Source organism: Onychostruthus taczanowskii, unplaced genomic scaffold (genome assembly GCF_017590055.1).
Source record: "Onychostruthus taczanowskii isolate IOZ18803 unplaced genomic scaffold, ASM1759005v1 scaffold21, whole genome shotgun sequence".
NCBI classification, from domain to species: Eukaryota; Metazoa; Chordata; class Aves; order Passeriformes; family Passeridae; genus Onychostruthus; species Onychostruthus taczanowskii.
In genome coordinates this window covers 12,758,909-12,786,557 of record NW_024499351.1, presented here as the reverse complement: position 1 = coordinate 12,786,557, position 27,649 = coordinate 12,758,909, and the positions used below count along the sequence as shown (strand labels likewise).

Here is a 27,649-nt window from a genome sequence, read left to right as displayed (position 1 = left end):
TTAAAGTCTAGTCTTCTCAGAGAGTAGGTTTTAAGTCTTTTCAATTATGAGATAGCAGAAGAGCAAAAGGTTATGAAATAAATGAGAAAAAGAAAAGATTACTTCTAAGATGCTTTTAGTTCTAGAACTATTCCTTAGCATGTGCCAGTATGTTCAGATATGCAGTTGTAGAATCTTCAATATCAAATCCAGGTTTCATTAATCAGAACAAAAGTACATTTCAAATGCATAGACCTTGAAGAAAAATAGCCTTTTAATATCAGACAGCTTGGTACATTTTGTATTCTATTTGACATGCCACTTTGCAGAGTTATCTGCTTGTTTGTGAATTTTTTTCCTCTTAAAAATGTTATTTCCAGGTTGGATGAGTTAATTGAGACATTTCTTAAGGATGATGATCCTGATAGCTCTCTGAACGTTGGTGCTGACATGCGGAAGATCAAGTATTGCTTCATTCATATGAAGGTATTTTTTTTAAACAGAGATGAAAGTGCAGGGGTACTCTGAAAATAACTTGGAGATAGTCATGGTTGAAAACTACTAAAAGAAATTCAATGTAGTTGAGAGGTATTGGAAAATGGTAAAGCAATTGAACTTTAAATAGTGTGGAGGACTCTTAGAAAACTTAAGTTTAGCTGGGAAAATTCAGCAGCATTTTGTGGAAACATCAGCAAGGATCCCAGTATGCAGTAAATTGTAAGAGCACTGGAAATTACTGGAATCAAGACAAGTTGGTTTCATATGGATAGGTGTTCTCATCTATATTTCCAGCATTAATGAGTCTTTATTTTGGACAAACTATGTTGACAGAGGTAAAAATGTAGGTTAAAACCACTATATCCCTTTATCTGTTACACTACTTCTTCTGATGGTGTTGCAAGACCTTCTGAATCATTGAGAAAACAAGATACACTTGATAATTGTGTAATTATAGAAGATAATACTTTTCTGTATTTTGGAATATAGTTTTTCCAATATATTAGAGTATACATTCCTGATTTTAATTAATTGTCCTTAAATAATTTGTTTTTAATTGTATTTTTAATACTGAAACTTCTGTGATACTAGAGAACACTGAAGTTTGTGTAAAAAGACTACAATAAATTGCACCCTTGCTAATGAAGATTTAAAAAAAATATGTTTCATACTTGATACAATGGACATAATTTGACAGTCAACTGTGGCATGATTTTTTTTCTATCAAGAGTGTAGAAAGTTTTTGCCTTTCTTACTATAGCTAGACTCTCTAAGAATAGAATACAGAACTGGAGGGAAAGTTAAAGGGCTGTGCTTTTTTTTTGTTTCTCCTTATAGCAATTTATAAATCATCCAATGACTTCAGGTGAAAAACTGCTCTCACAAGACATCTCTGAAGAAAAAAACAGTAACGAAGAACTGGAAAAACTGAAAGGACTTCTACAACAAAGAGACAACGAAATCAGTATCCTTTGTAGAGAAAAAAGTATTGTTTGGGTTTCAGATGATCTTACAATCAGTTTTCTTTGTGTGGGAGAGGCTGTACTGTGTTAAAGGAAATACTCAATTTCCAGCTTTTATGTGACAGGACTTCTGCTTTGCACCTGCTTCTCTTTCTGTTTTCACCAAAAGCAAAATCCTGGATCCAAGCACCACTTAGCTTTAGAATGGTCCAGCCAATAACCAAATATTGTGGACCTAAAAAGTTCTCCTCAAGCAAATTAAATTAATTTTTAGAGGGGAAAACTGATGCTATATAAAGACCAATCTATTACCTGACAAAGAATAGAATTTCCTCTATGTGTTATTTTTAGCCAAATGAAGTGTTGCTTTGGGGACTACTGGGCAATTTGCCCTTAGAACAAATATAAAACTTGTACTTTTTGCGTTGAAATTTAAATCTTTTTTGCAAATAAAAGTGCTAGACTGCTCAGACGTGCTTTGTCCATTTCACTGCCTCACAGGAAACACGAGTAGCTGCACTGCAGTGCAATGGGTGGGAGGTATTTTTAGCAGGTTGGCAGACCTGCGGCAAACCGCAGCCACTGCAGCCCTAGCGTTGTGGCTACTCAGTGGGGAAAGTTTGTAATAAAGCAGAGAAATTAAAATATGGGGTTGTTGAATGTAAAGGTAACAGGGATTTTCTCACAGTTATTAGTAAAGCTCAAATTCAGTGGCAGTCTTTGTGCTCAACAATTCCAGCTCAGTTTTATATGTCAAATGAGAATGGCATGTTTCACTGGGGTGCAGGATGTTGCATGTCTGAAAATTGTCAGAAAGTGAGGTGTCAGGAAAGCTTCCTCATTTCTGCTTTTTCACAGATGATAAGATTTTTTTTTCCAAGGTGCAATTTCAAATAAATTTAGCTAAAACATGAGCTCATTTCTTTCAAAAAATTCTTCCTTTTTTTAATGTAAATTTTAATATCTGAATTCCCAGAAACATTTCCTCCTGAAATGAATTACTTCATTAGCATGAGAAAAAAAGGAAAAGATCTCTATCAAACGCACTTGTGCTCAACAGATTTATACAGCTTTGCTCACAGATGTAAAAGGAGGAAACTTGTGCAAATCCATGTAAGAGTTAAATAGAAAGAATATAGGAAGAGTTTGAAGACTGATTTAGGGGGTCTGCAGTGGCTAAGAGAGTGCATCATCACTAGAACATTAATAACCTGCTTTGATGACATAACTGATTTAGGGGGTCTGCAGTGGCTAAGAGAGTGCATCATCACTAGAACATTAATAACCTGTCTAATGAGATGAAGTGGTGGGAAGTAAGGAAGCTGTTGGATAAACTATGAGTTCGCTCTTGCCTACAGTAGCTAGAAGCTATCATAAAAACTGAATTGGAAAGTGTTTTATTATTTTTACCTGGTCTAGTTAATAATATTCCCCAAAGACTACTTAGAATTTCTGCTGTTCATTAAGAAGTTTAATTAGGATTAAGAAGAGTAGCATACAAAAAAAAACATATCACAGGGACTTCAGGGTTGCTAATTGAATGCATGCAGGATTTCCATTATATGTCCTTTATAAGCTGTTAGGCAAAATGTATTTATATCTAATATGCTTCCAGTAAATTCACAGTGTTATTGCATGAAATTTCCTGAAGACTTTTTCTGAGTTTTAGTGAACCTTCTGTGAAAAGCTTACAGATGGGATATACTTGCAAGGTTACTGTAAATTAAGAGGGGTTTTTTTTTTGTTTACAAGTTTTGTTATCACTGAATTTAAAAAATAAAAAGGGACTACCACAATGGCAATAAGATCCTGTTTGTCCGTAAATGCTTTTATCAGGATTTGATTGAATGGGATCAACCATTGTGGTCAATGTGTGACTTTGTTATTGTTTTAGTAAGAACTAATCTGCTGTTTGAAAAAACTGAGGTGGATGAAAATAATTGCAAAGAATATGTCCAACTTTATTTTCACATTCACACATATGCTTCCATAATGTGAATTTTTTCGCTTTGAAAAAAAAAAAAAAAAGGCTTATGGACAAACAATGGTAATAGTTGCTTTAAAAAAAAATCCTTAATACATTTTGCAGATATTCTGGTAACTATGCTGAAAAAAGAAAAAAAGAAAGCACGAGATACTCTTTCCCATCTTAATGCCACCTCTGCTGGTTCTACAGTCTTGGAGCAGGCTCATTCTATGAGCTTGGAAGAAAGTCAGAGTCCATCTAGATGTTCTAGTCTGAAAGAGGCAAAAGTTTCCAGCTCTTCTGTTCCCAGACTACCTTTTCTTTCCAGAGCAACAGGTTAGTGTAATTAATTAAGTGAACAGTTATTGGATCATTCCAATATGATTTACGGTATATCCTTCAAATGTGAACAAAAACAAGGAAGCTTTATTTTCAGTACTAGTCATACTGTGCTAATTCTATACCTACAAATGCAGAGTTTTAAATTTAAAGCCCTTGAAGGAGCTGATGGCTTTTACAAACTTATGTAAATACTCTGTTGAACAGCTGCATGGAACCATGGTATAAATTCAGTTGCCGGCCCTTGATTCTTTCAGTAAATTAACAAAAATTAACGAAAAAAATGGGGATTTGAGCATAATTCATTAAGAAACATAAGGAAATAATATTTCCCCCTGGAAGATCCATTTCAATTTATCTGTATAAGTGATACTACAGGATTTAATTTAATGTTTAAATCATTGTAAAAGCAACTCAAGCAATTGAAACAATATTGACCAGTTAGCATGGATTGCATGAGTGGGGCAGTTTTTTAGTGGTTATTTGAAAAGGGTTAAGTGTGGAGCATTGCAATTTTCTTTCTTTACGTCATTTGAGCTGGTTATTTAAGAAAATTGGTAACAATGTTCTTGCAAGTTGTTAATTTCAAAATCCATATTAAAAAACTTCCAATAACTGTAGATAGATTTTTCTTGCATGGTTTCATGTTTTCATCATTTTCTAGTTAAATTGTTCAAATAAAAAGATTTTTTTGTGTCACCAGGTTCTAGAAGTGCTTAGGTTTTTTGTTAGTAAAGAGCATACCTCATCCTAGACTATCACATATGACTATTACATATTCATGATTTATATTTCTGTAACCTTTTTATGAATTTTGGGGGGTGACTAGCTGAAAGAAAAGCTTTCAACGTGAAACTCAGACATGGCAGCTAGGAAGTAGAAACTTTTCGACAAACCTATTCGTCCTGTCCATTTACAGACAAACAGGATCCTATTGCCATTGTAGTAGCCCCTTTTTATTTTTTAAATTCTGTAATAAAAAAATCTTGTAAACAAAAGATTTTGCTAGAGTACTAGTGGGAATGGAGCTCTTAAACCATGTAAGCTTGCCAATTATCCTCTAAAACTGCATTGTAATTGAACTAGTCAGTTTTCACACTTGTTATTTTTTCAGTTGTTCAGCTACTGAGGAATTCCCTTTGCCTTCTACTGTTTGTATTCACCATCCTTCTCATTTTGTAGGAAGAATTTATTTGATTTGGTGTCACAATAGTATAAACTAAATATAGTCATGTCCTTATAACACAAATCTTTTCATTACCTCAGAAATATGCCAGCAAATAATAGCTATATTTTATCAACAAATTGCTAGTATAATTACATCTTTTATACAGTGGCACTTCTTCAATCTTTAAAAAAAAACCTCCTACACATTAGCAAATTCTTAGTATTGGTCATTGCATTCCCTTTTTACAAAGATTGTGTGGGTATGTTCGTATGAGTTTTCTTTGAATATAAAGTAGGAAGTCTGACCATGTCAGCTCAAAATGACTGGATTGCAGAACCTTGTCATCGGCACCCTGCACTGGCAAGGTCAGGTTGGATGGGGCCCTGAGCAGCCTGGTCTAGTGGAAGATGTCTCTGCTCTTGGCTGGGGGGTTGGAAATTGATTATCATCAAGGTCCCTTGCAATCCAAACTATTTTGTGGTCCTTTGCTAAGTTTGGATGAGGCATCATTCTCAATCAAGCACAGAGCCTCATTTTTCATCTGTTGAAAGCTTGAAAATTATGTTCATCACTATAAAATTGTCTATCCATTTCAGAATCCATCTGAGCTGTATATATATATATATATACATATATATATATACACACACATATATGCATATATATGCTATTTTGTTTATAGGCTTTAAGAATTCAATAAAGATTGTGAAATGGCTTGGGTCTGAGCGAGGATCAAACTCCCAGGTAGAAGCGTTCATGTAGTATTAAAGCTATTCATTTATACCCTTTGAATCCTTTACATAGTTTATGAAGATTTCAATTTATGGCATGAAGGCTATATGGTATGTTAACTATTTTAACAACTTAGCTTTTTTTAAATTTAATTCTGTACTCACAAACCTGCTATCAGCCTGATTTATTGCAATATAACATTGTGTTTCTAGCGTCTCTAATGTGTTTTTCATTTGCCTATCTCATTTCCTTATCCTGAAAATTAAATTAGGAAATCAAAAGAAAGTATAGGAAAAAATATTTAGTTTAACAAAATAGTTGTTGGAATGTCTATCTAATAATTTGTTTAAAAAATATTTAGAATCATTCATTTATTTGCAGTTGATTTATTGTGTAGCTTTACATTTGCTCGCCCAGAAACAGACCTTAACCATGGTAGAATAATATTCTTACTATTTTTTCCCATATGATCTAGAACCATATCTACATTGAAAGATATGTGTAACCAGTTTTCTTGTCTATCTATCCAGACACTTCTTGAAGTAGGAGAAAGGCAGTAATTTCTCTGCTGAGCTTGATGTAATAATCTGTGATAACAGGAAATTTATCTTGATCTCAACACAGCAGTAAAACAACTCCTGGTCCAAATTTGTCCCTCAGCATGCTGACTTTGAAGGCAAATGAGTAGTGACTCCTGCAATGGTTAATGTTCTACAGGTACAGCTGTAATTTATCTCTTTTTAAGTCCATCCTGCATTGAATGTGCATGGCCTTTTCAGAAGAAACTGAGTGAACATAAAAAATCTTCAAAGGTTTGACATATGGTATTATTTACCTTCCTGTACACTCTGCCTTTTCCCCATCATGTATTCCTGAAATTCTAAACAGAAGCCTTTAATGGCAGTACAGCCTCAAGGATTAACAAGACCTGACACCCAGATTTGATTTCCATGTAGGTTTTTGGGCACCATTATATAATATTATCAGTTTATTCCATAGAATCATAGAATTGTTTGGGTTATGTAAGGGTCCTTAAGAATCATCTAGTTTCAAACCCCCTGCCATGGCCAGGAATGCCACTCACTGGACCAGGTTGCTCAGGGCCTCATTCAAGCTGGCCTTGACTTTCAGGGATGGGTCATCCACAACTTCTCTGGGCAACCTGTTCCAATTCCTCGGCATCCTCTGAGTAAAGAATCTGTTCCTAACATATTCTAAACACACTGTCTTTGAGTTTAAAACCATTGCCCTTTATCCTGTCACTACCTGTCCATATAAAAAGTATCTCTCCCTTCTTTTTATAAGCCCCTTTAGATAAGGGACGGACACAATGAGGTCTCCCTCAATCCTTCTCTTCTCCATGCTGAGCAACCATAGCTGTCTTTGCCTGTGTCTGATTTAATGTTGAAAGGTACTTTTTCTGAACAGGTATGTCTTTAGCTGCTTGTTTAAATATCATATTTGAAATAATGTCACTAGTAAAATATTGTTGAACATGAGATTTGATACCACTGGAGACCTAACTAAGAGCAGCTGTGATTGGACATGTGGATCATTGCTGTTTTGTACTGTGCTATTTTCAGTTTGTGTCACACTCTGAATTAGACTGTTCTTCTTGATAGCTACAGCAGAGGAATATGCAAATGCAGTGTCCTAGTAATGCCCTAGCTTTCTCTGCTGGTTTTGGGTCACATAGCATTGAATTCTACATTAATTTAAAATTATACCAGTTTCCATGCTGTCAGATTTCTTTTTCTTGGATCCCAGAAGACTTCTTTTAGGAAGGAGTGGATGGTAATCAGGCTGCCTGGAAGCAGTGGAAGGCTGCCTGCTGCTGTCATTTTGGCAAGTCAAATGGCATAAGACAGTGAACAGACCAGAACTTGTTATCTTAGTGCTAGCATTACACCATAAAAGGGGATAACTTGCCGGTTAATACCTATCCTCCATCGCAGAGAGCTCCAGTTAATAAATATGCATAACTGCATAAGGGAGAGTGAGCAAATGAGTCTGACATAGTAGCCACTGTTATTATTACATCATAATATCTGTCCTGAATCTGAAACAGACATAACTGGCTATAAATTTAAATTATGTTTCAGATGAACATTCCAGAAAATGCAAAGATAAGTTATTGGCATAATAACCTGAACATAACAAGTGCTTCAGCAATTTTGCTTTTAATATAATCATTTAGTTCATCATAAAGTATCTACTGCAGCTTTAATTAGGTTAATAATTTATATCTTCTAGACATATAATTGTAGAACTACATATAATCCTTCTTAGGAGTTGAGTCAATAATAAATTAGCAGCTTCAGGATAAATCAGTGAATGAATGAATCTAGCAAAACAAGAAAAAAAACAGAGTTCATCAGACAGTAGAGTGATAAATATTGTGTTGTATTTTACTTTTATTGCATTATATCACTTCTGTACGGAGAAGTCTTATTTTGGAATCAGTCTCTGATTTCAATGACTGCCGCTTGCCTCTTAGGATAAGTCTGTCAGCATAAAAGATGTGATATAATTTTTTCTCCAGCTAGATTTGTTTTTCTCCTGAAATATAAACAGTTTGGTTACCAGAAAACAGTGTGACTATTGTGACATTTAAAGAATACAGTAAATCTTAGTAAAAGGTTCAAACTGTTGTGTATACTGATGGATTTAAGACTGATTATTTTGCTGTCTCAAAAGATTTTGTTAGGATAATGTATTAACCAGTTTGAGCCATTTCCTTTTTCTTTCACTGAGAAGTTGTGAAATTTTTTGAGTTTTGTTAAGAATTTACCTATGTATCCCATTCATGTTTTAAAATCACTTTTTGCTCAACATTATGAAAACACCTATGTAAAAGAAGTATTCCTGCTGAAGGGCTGACAAGCTGGCTTAGAAATGTGAGAGATGGTTTCTATAAATAGATGATTCTTATGAATAGCATGAAAGTGATGATGATAATACACATACTGCTCATTTCTGGACACTAAGTATTTTTGTCTTGTATTAAGACATTTTAAAATATTTATCTTGTCTATTTTATATATTTATATAATAATTTGGGGAAAATGCTTCCTTCTATTGCTGAAAATCTTTCTATTGTCTCAAAACAGAAAGTTCCCTAATGCAAAGGACTGACTGAGGTTTTCAATCAGTGGTTTTCCATCTTATGTCTTTCAGTTCATAGAAAAGGCAGGTCTCAAACATACAGAAAAATTATATGCTTAGCAAACCCATATGTTTCTTGGAGCACTTTCTGTGTCCAGTAGTGCTTTGGGATATCTGGGGGCAGAGTCTTGGCACTGTGCTCATGACAGATCTTTTGTTAACAAACACATGTAGTCATTTTATTGCTATCTGACTAATAACAGAACTCACTGATGCAATTAGGGCACTGTTCAGAATTACTGTTGATCTTTCTCATTAGTCAGAAAACAAATTATGTTCTACATTTTCTGTTAAAGGTCCAGGAAAAAGTATATATTCCATTTGTTCTCCAGCTGAACTTCTACCAGCTCCTAGTAAGATGTAGTGCATATTTCATTGCTACTGTTAAATCTTTGTAACAAGTATTCAAAACAAGATGCGCTGTTTTGCTGATTTCTTAAGCATTAAATATTTTCTGTAGTGCAGAGTGATTATAGTCTAGAGTGCATTATTGCCAAGTTTAAGGACCAAGCAGGAAGTATCAGACTTCACTGCTTGATTGAGTTGTTTTTTAAAAGTCTTCAAATAAATTCAGCAAATATTAACAGTCAGCATAAGCTTTTGAACTGTTTTATTGAACTTTATTTCTGATAAGCCTAACAAAGCTATTTTCTGGGATTTCAAGTTATCAGATAAAACGTGTATTGCTACGGCTCCAATTTATGTCATAATTATGAATGGCTGTCTATTATCGAGGCACATGCTATATGTGAGCTACATGTAGCATGTAGCTGTGAACATTTTTTACTCTGTCATGTGCTGTTAGACAATTTGGTATCTCTGTCTTTAAGATCACAGTTTTATTCCCTTTTTTAATCTTGTGACATGAACAAAAAGTAAAAATTAAAATTCAAAGTAATTTCTAAAACTGAATTACCCTCCTTAAATGTACACTGACTGCAATAAATACCAAACAGATTAACTGTCTAAATTTATAGGAAACTCAGCTAGCTTCTGGGGCTTGCTTTTTCGTTTGTTTGGGTTTTTTTTTTAAATCGATTCTTCTATCTGTACTGCTTCCAAGAGCTTTATTTTGTTGGAATTCACTGAGAGTCCACTGTGACTATTGCTTGAGTGAGAACTTTGAACTGAACTCACTGAGGTTAGTTAACAGCAAAAAAAGAACTATGTTCAGAAGTTTGAGACTCCAGAAACATCTCTGTAAGGAGCAACACATTCCTTGTGACAAAGAAATATAATTACATGTTATAGGATCTAAAGTGAGCTCCTGCAATTGATATTCAGTGATAAAACCCTCATGTTGCAATTGTCATCATCTTAACTAAGTGTTTATAAATATGACCATAGGGTTAATTATATGAGATGAAGCCCAGATTTTCCTCTTTGGAGCTTGGTCCCGATTTGCAACTTCAAAGGCAAATTTTGTAACTTGTAAGGATTTCATGAGAGTGAGGAGAAGATTGTTACAGTACTTTCACTAATTTTTCAGGGACACTGAACATTGCTTATATATTGAAAATGTTGTTATGTAAAAAAACTTCCTCCATCAACAGCTTTTTCTTTCTTCACATTTATTTGGTTTTACAAAACATTTCTGGTTTTTCTAAGATTCTCATCATGTTGTTCTTTCCACTTCTCAAGTGGGAATCTCTTCTGATGTAGAACGTATGTTTGGAAGCTTGTTAAAGATGCTTTTGGCAGTTTTACTGCCTTCCTCTTGAGTCTGTTTAGATGGGGAAACTTTCCAGTATTTTTATACTAGTTTACTGTTCTCTTATCCAGATTAGTCTGCTAAATGTAACCTAGTGTTCCTTGGAAGTTTTCTGCTATTTCAAATCTTTTTGGCTTTCTGTTTCTTTAGCCATATTTTGGCTGCCTAAAAATGCTATTGGATCCTTCAAACTAACTCCTTTAAGTTGTTTTGGGGATTTTTTTGGTGGCTGAAACTCTTCAACTTTTGATATTTTAGAGGTAAAATATGCTTCCGAAAGTTTCTGCATGCTTGAAGGGTGATCAAATTCCTTTATATATTAACTGTCAGGTTTGGCAAATAACAGTGTAAAACTTCTTCCATATTGTTGTTGTTATGAACACCAGTCCTGAGAGACTACAGTGCCTTTTAACAGAGCCACTACATGCATATTATGTATGTATATGGGTAATCAAAATACTAGGAAGTCCTTCTATTAGCTTAAACTCTAGATATTTCTGTACAGATATTACTAATTCTGCCAAATAATATAATAGTCTAGAGTCTGTCTCTCTTTTATTTGTGAATTTAACCTAAATTTTTTTTTTTCATTCTGTTCCTGGCAGAAACAGATATTTTCTTGAGACACCAGTCTCAGCATATTTGAATATAAAACCAGAGTAGGAATTAGTGGAAATATCCCACAAATCCCTACCTTTTTTTCCTGATATTTTTACATTTAAGCAGGTTGAGTTTTGTACAAGTGTTTCAGGCCAATTGCATGCTTCTGTTCCTGTACAATTTTTTCGTTGAAGTTTTGTATGCCTGTTTGCTTCAGTGACAATTGGCTCTTATGTTTGGGATGCTTTTGTTGAAAAAATTATTGCATAGTTCACTTACCTCTGATGTATCATCTTTCTCTTACACTTTTAACTCTGAAATATCTGTTTAGTAACTGTGCCTTTGATTCATTAATTTTCAGCCCTGCTCTGAGTTCAGAAGGATACTTTCAAAAGAATAACATTATGTTCACAGTTTATATTGTATTTTTATTATATATTGTATATTTAGGTTAATTAGAGAAAATTTAGACCATTATTGACATCTGTGTGAAAGAAAAGAGTAACCACATAAAAGGAATAAGCTAACAGCTAGAGATGGAGTGATACTTGATTTTCCACACTTATACAGTAAGTGTGGTAGATTTTATTTCTAGGTCAGGTAAAAACTCATACTCATTTTCATTGCAGGGCTGGTCTTACAGATCTTTGACTGAGGTGCTCTGCTGTAACCATCTACCAAGCTACACTGAAAACAGTCTTTGATCTTTTGGTTCATAGATTTAAGTAGCAGCTGGTCTAGTACTTCCTTAAGTTAAGACAATTTTGGCATTTGAAATGATTACACAGGGTTATACAAAGAGCTGAAGTTGTTCTTTGTATACCTGTGCATATCAGAGATCCTTCACATGCAGGTAATTACGCAATTTCCTGTAGCAGAAGTTATGTGACTGAAGAAATTATTTAACATTTGTAAGCATTTAATAGTAATTCCAGCTCTTCTTCAAATCTCTTGTATCTGACTTGAATGCAGTGAATGGTGGAGTTGAGCATGACAAAACTCTGTCTATTTTTGTGTTCTATTACAGTGTGCTCATGTTTAGTCTTCTCTCCCTTAATAGTTTCCTTGTTTTCCTTTTTCCTGGTAATATTCCTCCTAGAGGTGAGTAATTTGGTGATGATGGAGCAAAACATTTGCTGAAAGTTTTTGTTGTTGCTGCTGTTGTTAATGATACTATGCTAAATACTCACACAAATAGCCCTATCATACTGTGAGCACCTTCCTGATTTTCAGCATACTTTTACTAAACCCTCATACAAATAAAATTAAATTTAATCTTTTACTGTTTCCTAATCATCATACTAATGTCCAAGAATTTTCTATAACCAGTATTCTCAGTCTTTAATGTGTCTTGACTGTAATTATCTCAAGCCTTTTCATTTTGGTCTCCTCATGGCTCTTGAATTGCTGCAGCATGTTCATGTTATTTAACTTGCCTACGGTTACTATCTTAGCTACTGTAATGTTTATTGTAACTCTGCAATTCCTTAAAATAGTCATCTCAGAAACAGCATTCTGAAGTTCAGCTCTAGGCAAAACTAATATAGACATGTAATCTTAAAATCTGGCGCTGTTAATATCAGATGCTATGTTTGAAGGCTTCTGCAGTTTATTATAATATTCATACTATAATGTCACTGTTGCTTTCTGCTGCCGTTTTAGGCCTTCTACTACCTAGATGTAAAAGCCTTTGAGAACATCAGTTTATTGTGCTGGATGTTACAATAAACTTTCCCAAAAATCTAAACAGAGAGATTAACTCCTTTAATATTTGTTATGTATTTGAAGCACAAGTCTTATGAGGAGCAGTGAGGGATCTGAGGTTGTTTAGCCTGGAGAAAAGGAGGTTCAGGGTGGACCTTATTGCTCCCTACAACTACTTGAAAAGAGATTGTAGGTGGGGGTCAACCTCTTCTCCCAGGTAAAAAGTGTCAAGATAAGAGGAAATGGCCTCAAGTTGTGCCAGCAGAAGTTTAGATTAGATATTAGGAAAAAATTTTACTCATAAGGGTTGTTGAGCATAGGCATATGCCAGGGGAGTGGTGGACACTGCATCCCTGCAAGAGCTCAGAAAAGTGTGGATACAGCAGTTGGATATGGTTTAATGGTGAACATGATGGTGGTGCTTGGTTGATTGTTGGACTTGGCGATCTTTATCTTGGACTTAGATGACCTTAGCGATCTTTTCCAACCTTAACAATTCTATGTATCTATGATTTACACCCTATTGTAGGAAGACACTGGTGGGTTTTTTTCCTTAGTCCTCAACAGAAATCAAACCAGTTTCTCCATATGTATGTCTCAATAATATAGGGAATACAAAGAGGGTATGTTCCTGCGTCGCTGCCAAAATAGACAGCAGCACCACTTCCTGGGCACAAAAGTGCTGGAAATACCTGCATCTCTTCCAAAGCCAGATAATTCACAGGAAGGGTAAAAACCCAGCATAAACTACTGATTGGTAACTTGTGGTTCAGTTTGGCTTTCTCCTTGATATGTTACTTAGTCTTTAAATTAAGTGCAAGAGCATAAGAATTATTATTTCTTCCTGTTTTAACTTGCCATCATAATTCTGTATATGTATGTAGCCAATTCACTTCTGGTGTCTGATGTGTCATAAGAGTATTTAAAATGATAAGTATTCAGACATTTATAGCTCAGCATTTTACATGTTTGTTTTCTGAGCACAACAACTTGACCTTATGATCAAAACATCCACATGGCTGAATGAGAATAACTTAAGGTAAATCTCCAACTCTTATGGGGAATCCCGAGTTTGGGCGCATAGCCTGTAAAGCTAAGTTAATCAGAAAAAGGATAAGTGCTTAGAAAAATAGGTCCAATGCAGTCATGTGGTTCATTGTATCATTGCATGACCAAGCAGGATTTATAGTTAGGGTCTGTAAACAGCTAATGGTGTTGATCTCTGTAGGTATGCTGTTAGTTCCCTATGATGTCAGTTGGACCTAATCATATATCAAGCACTCATGTAATGTTTTGATACTCTGTGAATTAGAACTTTAATCTATTTATCCTTACTGTTTGAGGACGCAAGGTGAAGTCCAGAGAATTTCTTTCCCATGTCTAACTTCCCTTGTAAATTGTTGCAGGTTGCTATCATGTGTTGCACTTAGGTATGACTTTGAGTGATTTAATGGTAAATAAAACTGGATATAAAAATAAAGGTATTTTTCAAAGTAAAAAAAAAAAAAAAAACCAAAACCAAAAAACCCCTGACAGGGATTTCTGAACTTTTAAGATTGCCTGGAATAGTTGTATTTTGGAATGTGACCTGTTTGATTTTGATTAAAAATTTTGGCAAATGCTTCTTTGAGATTGGGATGTTAACATATCCACTTCGACCCACAAAGTTATTATGCAGCATTATGGGACAATGGGAAGAACTACGCAGAATGTACATCACCATTCTTGAAGAGAAAGTTTACTTGAGGTTTGTAGTACAACTTCGTGGTATTTGAAACTCCAATAAATAGGCGTGTTTTAATCTGTGACTGACAAGCCCTGAATGAATAGAGCTTTTTCCAGATAAATGATCTTGCTACACTCTTCTATGCATTTGTTGCCCTAGGTTTGATTCCTGCAGTGTACTCTGCATTGAGCTACAAATTTAAACTGGTTTGAAATTTAATTTGGTATAAAAAGTATCTGCTTGTCTGTTAAACAGAATTTATCTCTGCATATATGTAATGGCACAGTTCTACAGTATTTCTCAAATTAATCCTTTGGCCTAGAAATGTCAGTCATTTGGGACCTGCCTTTTTAAGAAACCCTACTAGAAGTTGCATCTATTACAAAAGAGAAGATCTGTGGTCAGGCTATTGTTTCAGAAATGTCTTCACTGTTGGCATTCTCATGAGGTGTCCCAGAGTTTTCTTGTTTTGCACAACTAAAAGTCTAAATTTCTCCAAATTTTTAAAAATAAGGAGTAGATTGAAGGGTGCCAACAATGAGAGCAGATGTAAGTTTTTAAATTCCTATGGCTGAACTTGTTAACTGTAGCTCTTAATATTAAATCATTGAATTTATATTTAGGGGAAGAAAGCTTGGGTAAATTGAGTCATGTCTTGAACATTTTGAGTAAAATAACTTTAATGCTGAGTTGAAAACTTCTGTGATAATGTCTAAAACAGTTGAGGGGAACTCAAAAAAAAGGAAAAAAATTGAAAAGACAATTGGTCTTCTCTCTTACATTCTGTTTCTGGACTTTTTTTATTCGAATGTCAGGAATCTTTTTGATCTGTTTAATGGAATAAATTAAGAGACCATGTGCTGGTTACAAATAGAAAATGTGTTTCTGAATACTACTTTTGTCTTTCTTGTGAAAATACTGTGGTTTCCAGGAAACTGTAGTAGGAGTAGACAGTGGAAGCAATTGATACTATTTATTATAATATTATACCTCACACTTGACAGTCTGAACTCCGGGAGGAGAAAATTTATTTGGAAGGGGTAAGAAGGAATGGGCAGGTATGGACTGGAGTTCTCCTTTATAAATAAGGTAGAAAGGAGCAAAAATATTTGTGGCTTAGGATGTGCTCCTGCTGAAACTGTGAATGAGATCAGAAATGAGAGAGACTATAGATTCAAGGGAATGAAGAGGTAAGTTACTGGGAAATGAAAAGCGAACCCAAGAGAGTTATTGAATGGAAAATGGGCAGAGAAACAAGACAGTAACAGGTGTTTTGAAATTGCAAATGCATTAAAATAGAAACAATAGCTAGGAAGTGGCTGCTTGTCATCCTTAATTTACCTGTAGCACCCAAAAAGAACTGAAGGTTCAAAGACAGAGGCCTCAGAGGAGTCACATTTTAGATTTAACAGAGCTTCCTTAAATTAGTAGTGCTGTAGGAAGAAGAGATACAATTTTAAACTGATGCATATATAATTGTGATCCCTCTGGTAAATTTGCTAGTCTTTAAGATGAAGAAGATTGGTCTGGAGTCAAAGCAACCAGATTAACCAGATTTTTATCTTTATTGATACTTTTAAACGCTTGGTTTGGAAAAATTGTGTTGTTACAGTCAAAGACCTAATTTTGTCATAATAGACATTATGCAGGGCAAGGTCTGGTAAAACACCTGTTAACAAAGTCAAAAAAAATATGATTCAGTCATTGACACCTGATGAGCATCACGTATTTCATGATTTCCTGTTGCAGCAGCCCAAGTGTTTGTTATAGAGGCTTTCTCATTAAAATTTTCTTTTTTTTCTGCCTCTGAATGAGGCATTAAGAGTGTCAATGCCAAGAATAACAATGACTATGTTATGTCATGTTCCAGTGAATGGTCTCTCTGCAGGCTTTTCATAAGTGACTCTTTACAGTGCATTCACATGTGAGGCTGTACAGAGAGAGGAGAGGAAAAATATCAAAATAGAAAAAATGCAATAGTGTCAGTTCATGCATGGATGAAGTAGTCAGTGTGTTTTTTGTTTGGAACCTGTTTGATACCATTTTTCCTGAGAAATGTAAAAATGAATTTATTATTACTGGGCTGTAATGCTTTGAGTGGTTAAAGATGTACTACTGGTGTACAGTTCTGGGGCTAAATTGAGGTTTTGTGTGGCTGAATGGAATGCCCAGCTTGGTTGGATTGAAAAATGTCATAAGACTTTTTCCCCAAACATTTCTGCCAAGTGCATACAGGAAGTGGCTTTGGCAGTTGTATCCAAACAACTAACTTCATTTCCTGGAATCTGCTTTTTGCAAAATGTGGACTTTAGGAAAGAAAACGTAAAGAGGGATGTTAAGTGACAGAGGAAAGATCACCCTTAAAAGCCTCTGAGAAGAAGGCACAAATTATCAAACTTCATTTTTTCTAGATATAGTCACAACAGTGTTACATAATTTTTTTTTAATTAATAGTTTATTTATATAGTAAAAATAATGTTAAAAATCTATTGACCATAACTGCACATAATTAGTGAAACCATTACAGTCCATTTAACCATGGTCTATTTGAAATCTGAACATGTTATCTGACTGGTCAGGTGCTATTTTTGCATGTTATCATGAGTCATCTTTTTCTAGTCTAACTTGCTGGATTTGAACCACAGTTTTTTACTCTGTTTTATTTTTGGTTTGGTTTGGTTTTGGGGTTTGGTTTTTTTTTTTTTTGGGGGGGGCGGTGGGGTGTTGGTTTGTTTGTTTGGGTTTTTGTGGTATTTGTTTTGTTTTTTGTGGGGGTTTTTGCATTTTAGGTTTTTGGGGGTTTTTTTTGCCTACTCTCTTAAAGTTACTAACCTTAATATTTCAGTAATAGTGCCTGCACTATAATGTAGTGCTGGATAGCTGCCAATAATATAAGCACAGTCTTCATCTTCCTAAACCCTTTATCTCAGGGTCAAATCATTGGTATTTTACAGATGCTTGAAAAGCAGTAATCAGAAGCTGTTTTGCATCAAATTATTTTTTAAAGGCTGTTACTAGTGAGGTGCTATTTCAGAATTGCTAAGAGGGGAAAAGGTACATTGAGAAATATAGTAGCAATGAGTCATACTGTGATGCATCAGATAAGAACCTTGGGAAAAATTTTTAAATTTCCAATTTCTTATAAATAATATTACAAAATCCTAAATTTTAGACAGCAAAGTAAATACTTAGAAAAAAAAAAATCTTAATTTCAGAAAAAAAGCTGCAAATTTCACAGATAATCAAGAAATCAGAATATGTATATTTTAGTAATAGATGTAGTTACTTACTGCAGAATGACAATATATAAACCAGCTTTGTATAACCATTGTTCTATGTAGAATCTTTATCCAGTCATTAAAGATTCTATTAGTGAATGAAGATAAGGAAAAAATGCTTTGGAAGCAGTTCAGAACAATAATTAAAACATAAGTAAAGATAAGCAAATTTTGGGAGAGTGAAAGGTTTCCCTTTTCATATTTAGTTCTTTTTATATTTTATTCTTCATGCAATCATCTTTTTTTTGGTTTTGTAATGTTCACTTTTTTATTGCTTAAGCAGACAAGCTTCAGACAGTTGTTGTTAGCAGTTGTGCCCATTGATTACTTGTGCTGCTCTTATTATTCCAAAATAAATGAAATTTCTTAGTAAGAATAATGTACAAGCTCCTGTTAACATTTGCTTTTGTATGTTTCTGATTGTTCACTGAATGCTTGTGATGAAGTGCATTGTCTAACTGAGGTTGTTAGCCCACTTATTCCTGTTGTTTGTCATAAAACAGCTCGGCTTTCCACTGTATTATAGAGGCAATATATTGCATTGAATAAGATCCTAGACTGAGATGCAGGGCATCTGCTTTTTATTTCAATCCTTATTATTTACTAAGTTTGTGAACTTACACAAGTGACCTCATCTTTCTGAATCACTTTCTTCAACTGAGAAATAAATTAAGAGTGGCTTATCTTCCTTGATCACTTTGAGATTTCATGTTCAAAGGCCATCTGTAAGAGCAAAACCTTGTTTTTCTAACATTGAGGAGCAGTTGAAATGATTTGTGAAAGTAAGACAGTGAATTAGATGCAGAAATTAATATAAAATCTTGGAAGTCTTGACTCTCCATTTTTAGTCAGCATAACTATTCAACCCAGTTCTTGAAATTATTTCTTTTAATTGATAGCTTATTTGTTTGGGAAGCATTGCTGAAACTCTAGACTATGCTGGCCACTTAAAATTCTATACAAGTATGGGCAAACATATGGCATGTTTGATATTTATTATAAGTTCTGAGAGTAAGCTGCATGCCAAGCTGTCTCTACTTGCTCAGTAAAAGAGAGAAAAGCACTCAGAGTGGGCTGAGAAAGTTGTGTTCAAATTATTGAATATTTTATTATGAATTTTTTCTTCTGCAATACCTCCCCACTTTGATCAGCACTCTATTTATGCCATTTACATCCAGCTGTAATTCTGGGGAGAAATAATTCTAAATATTTCAGAAATTTCCTTTAATCTTTAAGTGTACAGAGAGAGAGAGTGACATCAGTTTGAATAATGACCAGTGGTTAGAAACAGAAAAATGTCGTAGCTTTGTATCAGAACTGTTAAAACAACTTTGCATGAGGGAATACTAGAAGAAAAGGAGTTCCGGGAATATATCCTTTGGATTTTCAGCAGGTTTATTTAATTAACTAAAGCCTGATACAAGAGCTCATGGCTCTGATACAGCACATTTAATATTGTAGTAAGGTTGAATGACAAGGAATGTCCATAATTTATTGTCCCCTTTTGATCTTCAGGAAAACAAGTGGTTTAAAGCCATCAAATAAATAAAGTGTACTTGGCTTTCAGGAAGAATTATGCTATTTTTCTAGTGATAGTCACTTATTTCAACAGATTTTCAAGGGGCAAAGCTGCTTTTAATTCTATGTCCTGACATAAGCAGATTTAGAGCTACAGAGGTTATTGGTTCAAAAATTGTCTTTTGATCCTTTGTTGCAAGTTAATTATACAGTTCAGTTGGTTACAAATTTTGGTTAAAAAGGAATTGAAAGAAGTTTCTTTTTGCTGTGGGAATTGTGCCAATATGAAACAGAATTTGATTCAAATACTTTATATTACATTATTGGGTTTTTCATTTTTTTTGTTTTTTCGGTAAGAGAAGTTCTCTCAAATAGCTTCTGAGACCATTGAATTTTCGCCAGAAAAACTCTGTGGTATCATGAGCCAGAGAGACAACACAGCATTCTTGTCCATATGAGCAATCAATTTTTCCTTTAATATCTATGGTACAAGAATGTCATCACATTTGATTAAAATAAGAGTTTTTTGAATCACAGAAATAAAAGTCAATAATTATAATTCTGTAGAACTCAGATTAGTTTACTTTTAATTATGATTATTCTCAATTTTAATAAAATAGACATCATAACAAAGTTTTACTTTTTATTTACTGTGGAGTCTATAGGCAGAAAAAATAAAGCTGACAAATTAGTGGAAGCAGTTCTCTGAAGAACTCATATTTAGGTTATGTCAAATGCATTTTATGTTATTGTGCAATTGTATGCATGTTGTATAAAAGAAAAATAATGTGTATTTTGAATAATGAAGATGTCCTTCTAATTCTGGGGGGAGAGTTTCACTTGTTTATTCTCAGGAGCAAGAGAGGTGTTATGTCTCTCTGCTTATCCATCTGTTTGTTGTGTACATATGTTGGCTGTCTCTTCAATTGTCATGAACATACTTGGGGGAAAAATATCTGCACCTGTTTGTTTGCAGGATCAGGAATTTAGCTTTTAAATTCATTTGCTTTCCATTACCACTGTTAAGGATGGAAAAAATGTGTAATCATGTAGTGCAAATACACATCTAATAGTAACGAATTTGGAATAACTATAATTTTTCAATGGAATTTATATATTTCTGTGAATAGGCAGCCACCAATAAGACAAAAAGATAAAAAATGGTCAAGAAATTGCTTAAGATGCATGAATAGATTTCTGAAAGACAAGTATTTTGTGAATTATTGTACGCAAGTAGATGTCGCCAAATTGTAGGTTTATTTTACCAGAATCCAGTATCACATCTGACTTTTATATCATGGGGAATGGTTGCTGTACATGAACACAATGAATGATTATTTTGCTGAATGTGGTTATTTGTTGTTATGGAAGCAGGACTTTTAATGGGATAGGCCACACTAACCCACAAGAACAGGGCAAAAGACAGTTCCTGCCTTCAGGGACAATTTAAGATGGAAGCTCCATCCAAAATTTGAATGAACTTTAGCATTTTGAGGTTTCAGGGATTGAATTTGGAGTTAATATGTATGCTCCTGTTTCAAAACTATATTTGTAAGCCCTGACCTGGTTATTTTTAGTGTTTACTCTGAAGACAAAAAATAACATGAATAGCACACATCTTTTGGTCGACTTTGCGGCAGTTATGAGGTCTTAGCTGTCTCTGGCTATTCATTCTCTCTTTGTTATGATATAAATTCATTCTCTGCAGCAGACCTGCTCTCAAAGGAGGTATCTTAATCCCTTCTTAGTCCCAGTATGGTGGGATTTTAACTCAAGGATATGGGAGAGTAGGAATTAATTGTCCAGTAATTTTAAAGTGCTCATAGTTTTATGACTCTAAGCTCAAAACAGAGGTTTCTTTTCATTAAGTAGTAGCTCTTCATTAAAATACATTAAGATATATTTAACAAAAAAAAAATCTCACTCCAACTTTTTACAGCAGCAATAGTATAAATATTGTTTATGGCCAGTGTGATCCCCCTTACTGTAACAAGCCTGAGACTGTCAGGGGGAGAACTAATTTTTAATGAATATGTTCCTCCTCCATTCCCCTTTATATTCCTTCTTGGTTCTGGGAGCAGTACTGCAGTTAGACATAAGAGGTTCTTCATTCATCATCCTAGGATGCATGTACCATGCTCCAAAGATGAACGTACAAAGAGAAAAAAGTCCAGGTGAAGCCCTGGATGGAAAGGAAGAGACTTTGAGATCTGGCTGCAAAGGGCTGGACATACAAGGTAGTAAAGAATAATCCTTTTTTAGCCATTTGAACATTGCAGAACAATGGCAGTGGGGAACTCTCATATTTAGTCTTATTAACTCAAAACCTAGAGATATTTATATATTTGAGTGGCTATTTTCACAACAATGATGGATGTATTGTATTTCAGGTGATAATGATAGTACTAGTTGGAAAACACTTTCAATTTAAAAATATAGAGATTTTAAGCATTGCTGCTAGGTCAGATGGGTTATTAGAATCCTATGGGTTTGGTTTTTCCAAATGTTTCTCAGTCTTCTATGAGGAGTGCCTGCGCCAAGAGGAATAAACAGGAATATTTGTTTGAATTCCAGAAATATTTCTGTAGTATTAATGAAATTTCTCAAGCATTTTTTATTCCTTCAAGCCATCTAAACTAGAGACACATATTATCACTTACTACTTTTAGTCTTGAAATAAGAAGTGAGGTTATTGCTTTTATAATTTTGTCATACATAAGTCCCAGATTTACCACATGCAAGGTTTTAGAAGCTTTTAGCTGATACATAGGATTGGGTAGTGTAATACGAACTTTCACTGACCCTGATAACACCTTAGCCAGCTTCCTTCCATCTTCCTTTACTCAAATGTGCCTTTAGATCATGTTTCTTTTGAGCTGCACTGAAATAGCAAGTTACACATTTTGAATATTCACTTAACTATATATCCCCTCTAAGAAAAAATGCATCCACATACTTAACCTTCTGCAGTTGCTCTGTGGTTTTACAATGACAATTTTTAACCTCCTTTGAGTGAAATTGCCAGAGCAGAAGTACTGTCATACCTAAAGTAACTGAAGAGGGATATCAGTGGATGCAATCAGAGATAGGAACTCTGTTGTCACATTAGGAACTTGGAAGCATGAAAGCAGATATTCAGTTACAATAATTAATGTCTGATTAATTTATAACCAGAAAAAAAGGTCAGCTCACAAGGGCCTAGCTGTCAAGCGGAGTTTGTTGTCAATTATATGTTTGTTGATAAAAGCAGTATTTCTGTTTAGTATACATGAATTTTTCTCTGCAATGGTTGATATATTAGTAGATATAAAAATATAAATGCATTTTTATTTAAATGAAACTTTTCAAAGTTGCCTGTAAGCTACTAAGTAAAGAAAATCATAGATTTATCTTAGAATTTCTTAGGCTTGGGTTGTATTAGAAGAATAGCAAAATAAACATTCAAATGGAGTTTGTCTCTACCTTCATACAGTTTCCTGCTGGTCTCTGGGACCTGGGATAACAGAAGGTGAGTTGTGCTAGTAATGACTGAAATGAAGAAGGCATTCAGAAGGGCTGCCTTTTCCATGTCCTCATTCAGCAGGGGACCCATGTTTTCCCTGACCTTCCTTTTGTCACCTGTATATGTATAGAAGTTCTCCTTGTTGTCTTTAAGCCATTTCTTTACATATTATACTTTGTGTAACCCAGTACAAGAAAGGAACAGTTAAACGGGATAACATCAGTGCATATAAGGTGATAAGGTAACGTTAGGTCACAGATTGGACTTGGTGATCTCTTTTCCAACCTAGTTGATTCTGTGGTTCTACATACTTACTGTACAGCTCACATGGAATCAACATGAATATCTAGTGGCACTGGAAACAGCCAATAGTTTCAGTCTTGGCAGACAAAATATTTTTTACATAAAAAAACGGAAGATACCTCATTCTTTTACTTTTCAATACAGAATGAATATATTAGGGATGGAAATGGAACTTTTCTTTTAACAGTTTTCTGTTGCATTTTTAAAGGTCTTGCTATAGATGCAATTTGATATCCTAAAAATTTGATCAGCTGTTCATATATATTTTTGTAACAAAGACAGCTACTACTTTTCCATTTTGATTAATTTATCAATAATTCCATAAAGGCAGGATTTCTTTTTTGCAAATGACTACTAATGACTATAACTCAAACCCATATGAACTTCAGTAAATTTAGTATTATATGTTAGGAATGTTCACATTAATATTTATATTCCTGCTCATGGAATCTGAAGGTTTTATTCTTAGAATATTGAAACGGAATACTATTGATGTGTTGCATAATTTTGTTCATAAAAATGTGATGTGCATGATATTGGTCATAATTGTCAGAAAAAAATTGATTTAAACTCTGAGCTATTTGTTTTACTTTATCCCATTTTTAGTGAGTAGTAGGATTTTAGTAAAGCTAACTGAAATATAGCTCTAATTTTCAGTTTTAATAAATTGTTTTAATGAATGCCTCTGCTCAAAATGTTTTATTAAAAATGCAAATTACCGCTTTACTTAAATCTGCTCAGCCTTCTAGACTGTGTTATCACTAATTCAGAAAGCAAGTACACTTATTTCATAGGCTTTGCAAAACTGGTTTTAAAAAAGAATGTATATGGCACTCATTTTTCTTTTTTCTACAGTCTACAAATATCTGATGTTTCCTTTACAATTCAATCATTCAAGATATATTTTCTTTTTCCCATCCAAAATGAAATGCTGTCAAAAGAGTTCTTAAAAGCAGTAAAAAGCCTTTAACAGCTAAGAAAATTCTAAAATGATTAGAAGTTTTACCTAAAGATAGCTGAGAGTTTTGTAAAAAACAGTATGATAAAATCTGAAAAGCAGAAGTAAAAGTTCAGGAGAAAAATTAGCCAGTTTGATTTTTCAGGCCCCATTGCTATCTCCTCCTTTTCTGCTTTGTCTGCTATTTCAAAACCACTATAGATAAAACATAGAATAGATGAATGTGGCTGGACTGGCAATAACTGCTCTCCTACATTCACTAATCTTTACTTTGTGTTACTAAAATGCACATTTTGTATAACACAAGAGGCACAATGTCCTTAATTCCAAACCAAATTCAACAACTTTTGTCAGGGTAGGTGTTTAGGAACGTGTGAGTTACACAAGTGTTCTCTAAATATCTGCTGATTTATGGGCACAGGACTCCCATTTTAACTCTGCTGGACTTCTGGCACTTGTCACGTGCCTAGTTGAAACTACTGAAGTCTCTATTCTGTGTATATATTTAAAGTACAGTTAATATGCATTGATGCAGTCTGTAATGTAGCAGTTACAGGATTCCCTCAGAGAGGGATGAAATGCTTCATCAATTGGTGAGCACTTGAAATTTATTGCGGTCATTAATGAGGAATAACATACCTAATGTCATATTGTCATGTTGTTTTTTCAAGTCTGGACATTGGTACATAACAGGCTTCTATGTTCATTCTCAGAGATGAACACCAATGAAGCTTCAACAGGGCAGTAATTAAATTTCATTTTTTACAGATCAATTTTATTCATTTCTTAATTGCTGCTGTTCAGCTTCCAAAAGATCTAAGTGATGGAAGTGATAGAGCTGTTCAACTTGAATATAAACAAATAGCAAATTTTTAATTAGTTAATTTAGATGGCTGCCTGGCAAAAATAAATAGCTTACTAGGAAGTTTATCTCATGGTTTCTTCTCTGAGCTCTTTACCTCAGCATATCCCATTCAGTGCTGGTGTTCTTGCTCAGAGAGAAAAAAAAAAAAAAAAAAAGATTAATTTCTCATTAAGTGGCCCTTCACTCCTGTGGTTTATAGCATGAAATATTAAAAGAAAAAGATAGCCCCAAGATGCTACTAATTAATTGTGTACCCACTAAAGAGGCTTTTTTTTCTTTTCTACCTAAGATGTAGTATATAGAAGCTTCTACTTCAGAAAACCTCAGTATCTTAATAAAGAAAAAGCTAAAATGTAATATGAAATTAAAAGTACAGTAAGTTTCCAAAAGGAGATTGATGTTTATAACAAGTTCTTTTCCCTCTACTAAAGTGTTCTGAAAATGCAATATGCCTCTTTTGTGGTTTATGGTGTTACTGGCAAGCCTGGTGGTAGAAATTATTTTCCAGACACCAAAAATAAATGCAGATGTCTACAGATGTCCCTAACAAAAATCTTCACTTGCATTTGGTCCAAGCTGTCATGACTTCACTGATGTAGGTTGTCATTTTGTAGAGCTCTTAAAATATTCTTATCCACTACTCAGAGTTATTCTTCTAAAATTGATTGAAAAAGTAAATTTACATAGCATCTCTATCACTCAAAACAGCATAAAACAGGTAAATTAAGCAAATGTTGAGGCTATTCTATTTTTTTATAAATATGTTGGTCTGGTTGAAAAAGGCAGAAAAGTTTCTGAGCCTAAAAGCGTTTTTTCAGGTTTAAAACAGAAGTGGCAAATGTTGCTGCTACAGCATGTCAAGTACATGAAGCGTGTAAAAACTAATTTAATTTGCTATTACTCAATTGAAATTCTCATCTTAAGTTCAGTGGTCTAAATTTGGTTTTAAATCAACTCTGAGTTGACACAAATCCATAAATATAGGCCCTTTCTTGTATTTAGTAAAACTTTTACAACTTCCGTCATCCATTGAAGGGAACAGATTTAGATTCCTAAAAACAAGGGAAATGCACAATTTCTTTGTAATATCTGGTGTTTGATGTAAACTGCACAATGCAGTATGGCATATATATCCTATTTTATGAGAAGTTATTTGAAATGTGTGATTCTGTCATATGCAGAAATGAATCTTATTTATTTAGAAGTGGCAGCACCATTGGGTGGGTCTCCTAAAGTTCTTGTGGGTTTGACTTCATATTTTCCTATGTATCCACCCACTGAGATTCTGCCAAGCCTACCATGCTTCATTTCATGTTTTCCCTTTGTACCTACTAATCAAGGACTTTCAATGTGTGTGTGTATTATCTCACAGGCAGCTTTAAAGAAGTAAATGATGGTAAATAGCAGATGAGTTTTTTTCTTTTGAAGCATACATGAAATGCAAAATATTTCTCCACTAATATTTTATTCCCCACTGCTGAGATGTGTAAACATTGTGGTTCTGCCAAATAGCCTTTAACTGCTTTCTCGTTTCTATGCTCCAACTTTGGCATTGATAATACTGGTGCCCACTGTCTTTTTAAAGAAAATATACTAACAAAACTAGGCATGCTGTAAATCATCAATGCTAGTGATATTCTACAGCATCTTGATTCCATGCCATGTAATCAGAGGAAATTATACTAAAAATGATGTCTGAGAAATATAACAAATTATATCTGAGAAATCTGTAAGGAACAAAAAACATAATCAGACTAAAATGATCCTGTTAACTGAGTCTGGCATCTAGGAAAATATGTGCTCTACCAGGTGGAGGTCATGATCATATTTAGTTGCTATTAACAGTTTCCTTATATCCTGCAATTCTCTCAGTTGTGCTTTGCAACAAACTGGTACCCTAATTTTCCAGAAGAGGAAAATGAGGGAGCGATATTTCAGTAGTTTCAGTCTTTACACATAGATGTCACTCTAAGATTCAACCTGATGTCAGACTTACCATATTTCAGTAAGGAGCCTAAAACCACATTTCTGACTTTCATTAGACATTAAAGGTCAAGTGGCTTTTGTTGCAAAAGTAGCGTACCTGCACTTTCACTTGAGATTTCATAAAATAATGATACTGAAGAAATTCAATGTGATTAAATTCAGCTATCATGTCCCATTTAGAGTTTTGTTGTTGTTTTGTGGTCTTAGACAATCTTAAGATAGTCAATTTCATCTTCTTTAAAATTAACTTCATACTTTATACTTCATTTAACCCTTAATTTTGAAATACAGTTCAATATTTTACTTACTACTCCTGCAGAGGAATATCAAGTAATGTAATTGTCTACTCCTTATGAGATTCTTGTAAGTAGTTCCTTGCTGCGTTCTTTGGAAGCATTTCAGTTGAACTTTATAAAAATTGACTTTTACAGAGTTGACATATGTAATATCTACAGTTTTTCTGTTTTATTTTAATCATCTTAAAGTAATCCCATTCTTAGTTATATTAATTGCATTAGAAATAGTGTTTGTCTTTTATTTGTGTCCAACATGCTCCTGTACAAGATTGTTCTTTGTTCATCATTTTCAGGGTTTCAACAAATTGTTCATTTTACCCTCTTCCTCCCCTGTAAATAAACAAAGAAACTCCAGAGCCAGAGAAATTAATTTACGCCCATGTTTCATTTAGT

The 27,649-nt window shown here is 34.1% G+C and overlaps 1 protein-coding gene across 1 annotated transcript in view; it reads left to right on the top strand.

Moving 5' to 3' along the window:
- KIF6 (kinesin family member 6) overlaps positions 1-27,649 on the top strand; it is a 152,369-nt gene that overhangs the window by 62,499 nt on the left and 62,221 nt on the right. The window contains exons 11-13 of the mRNA XM_041404401.1: positions 360-465; positions 1,315-1,441; positions 3,529-3,741. Of these exons, the coding sequence (XP_041260335.1) occupies positions 360-465; positions 1,315-1,441; positions 3,529-3,741 (446 nt within the window). The remainder of the gene's footprint in view (positions 1-359; positions 466-1,314; positions 1,442-3,528; positions 3,742-27,649) is intronic.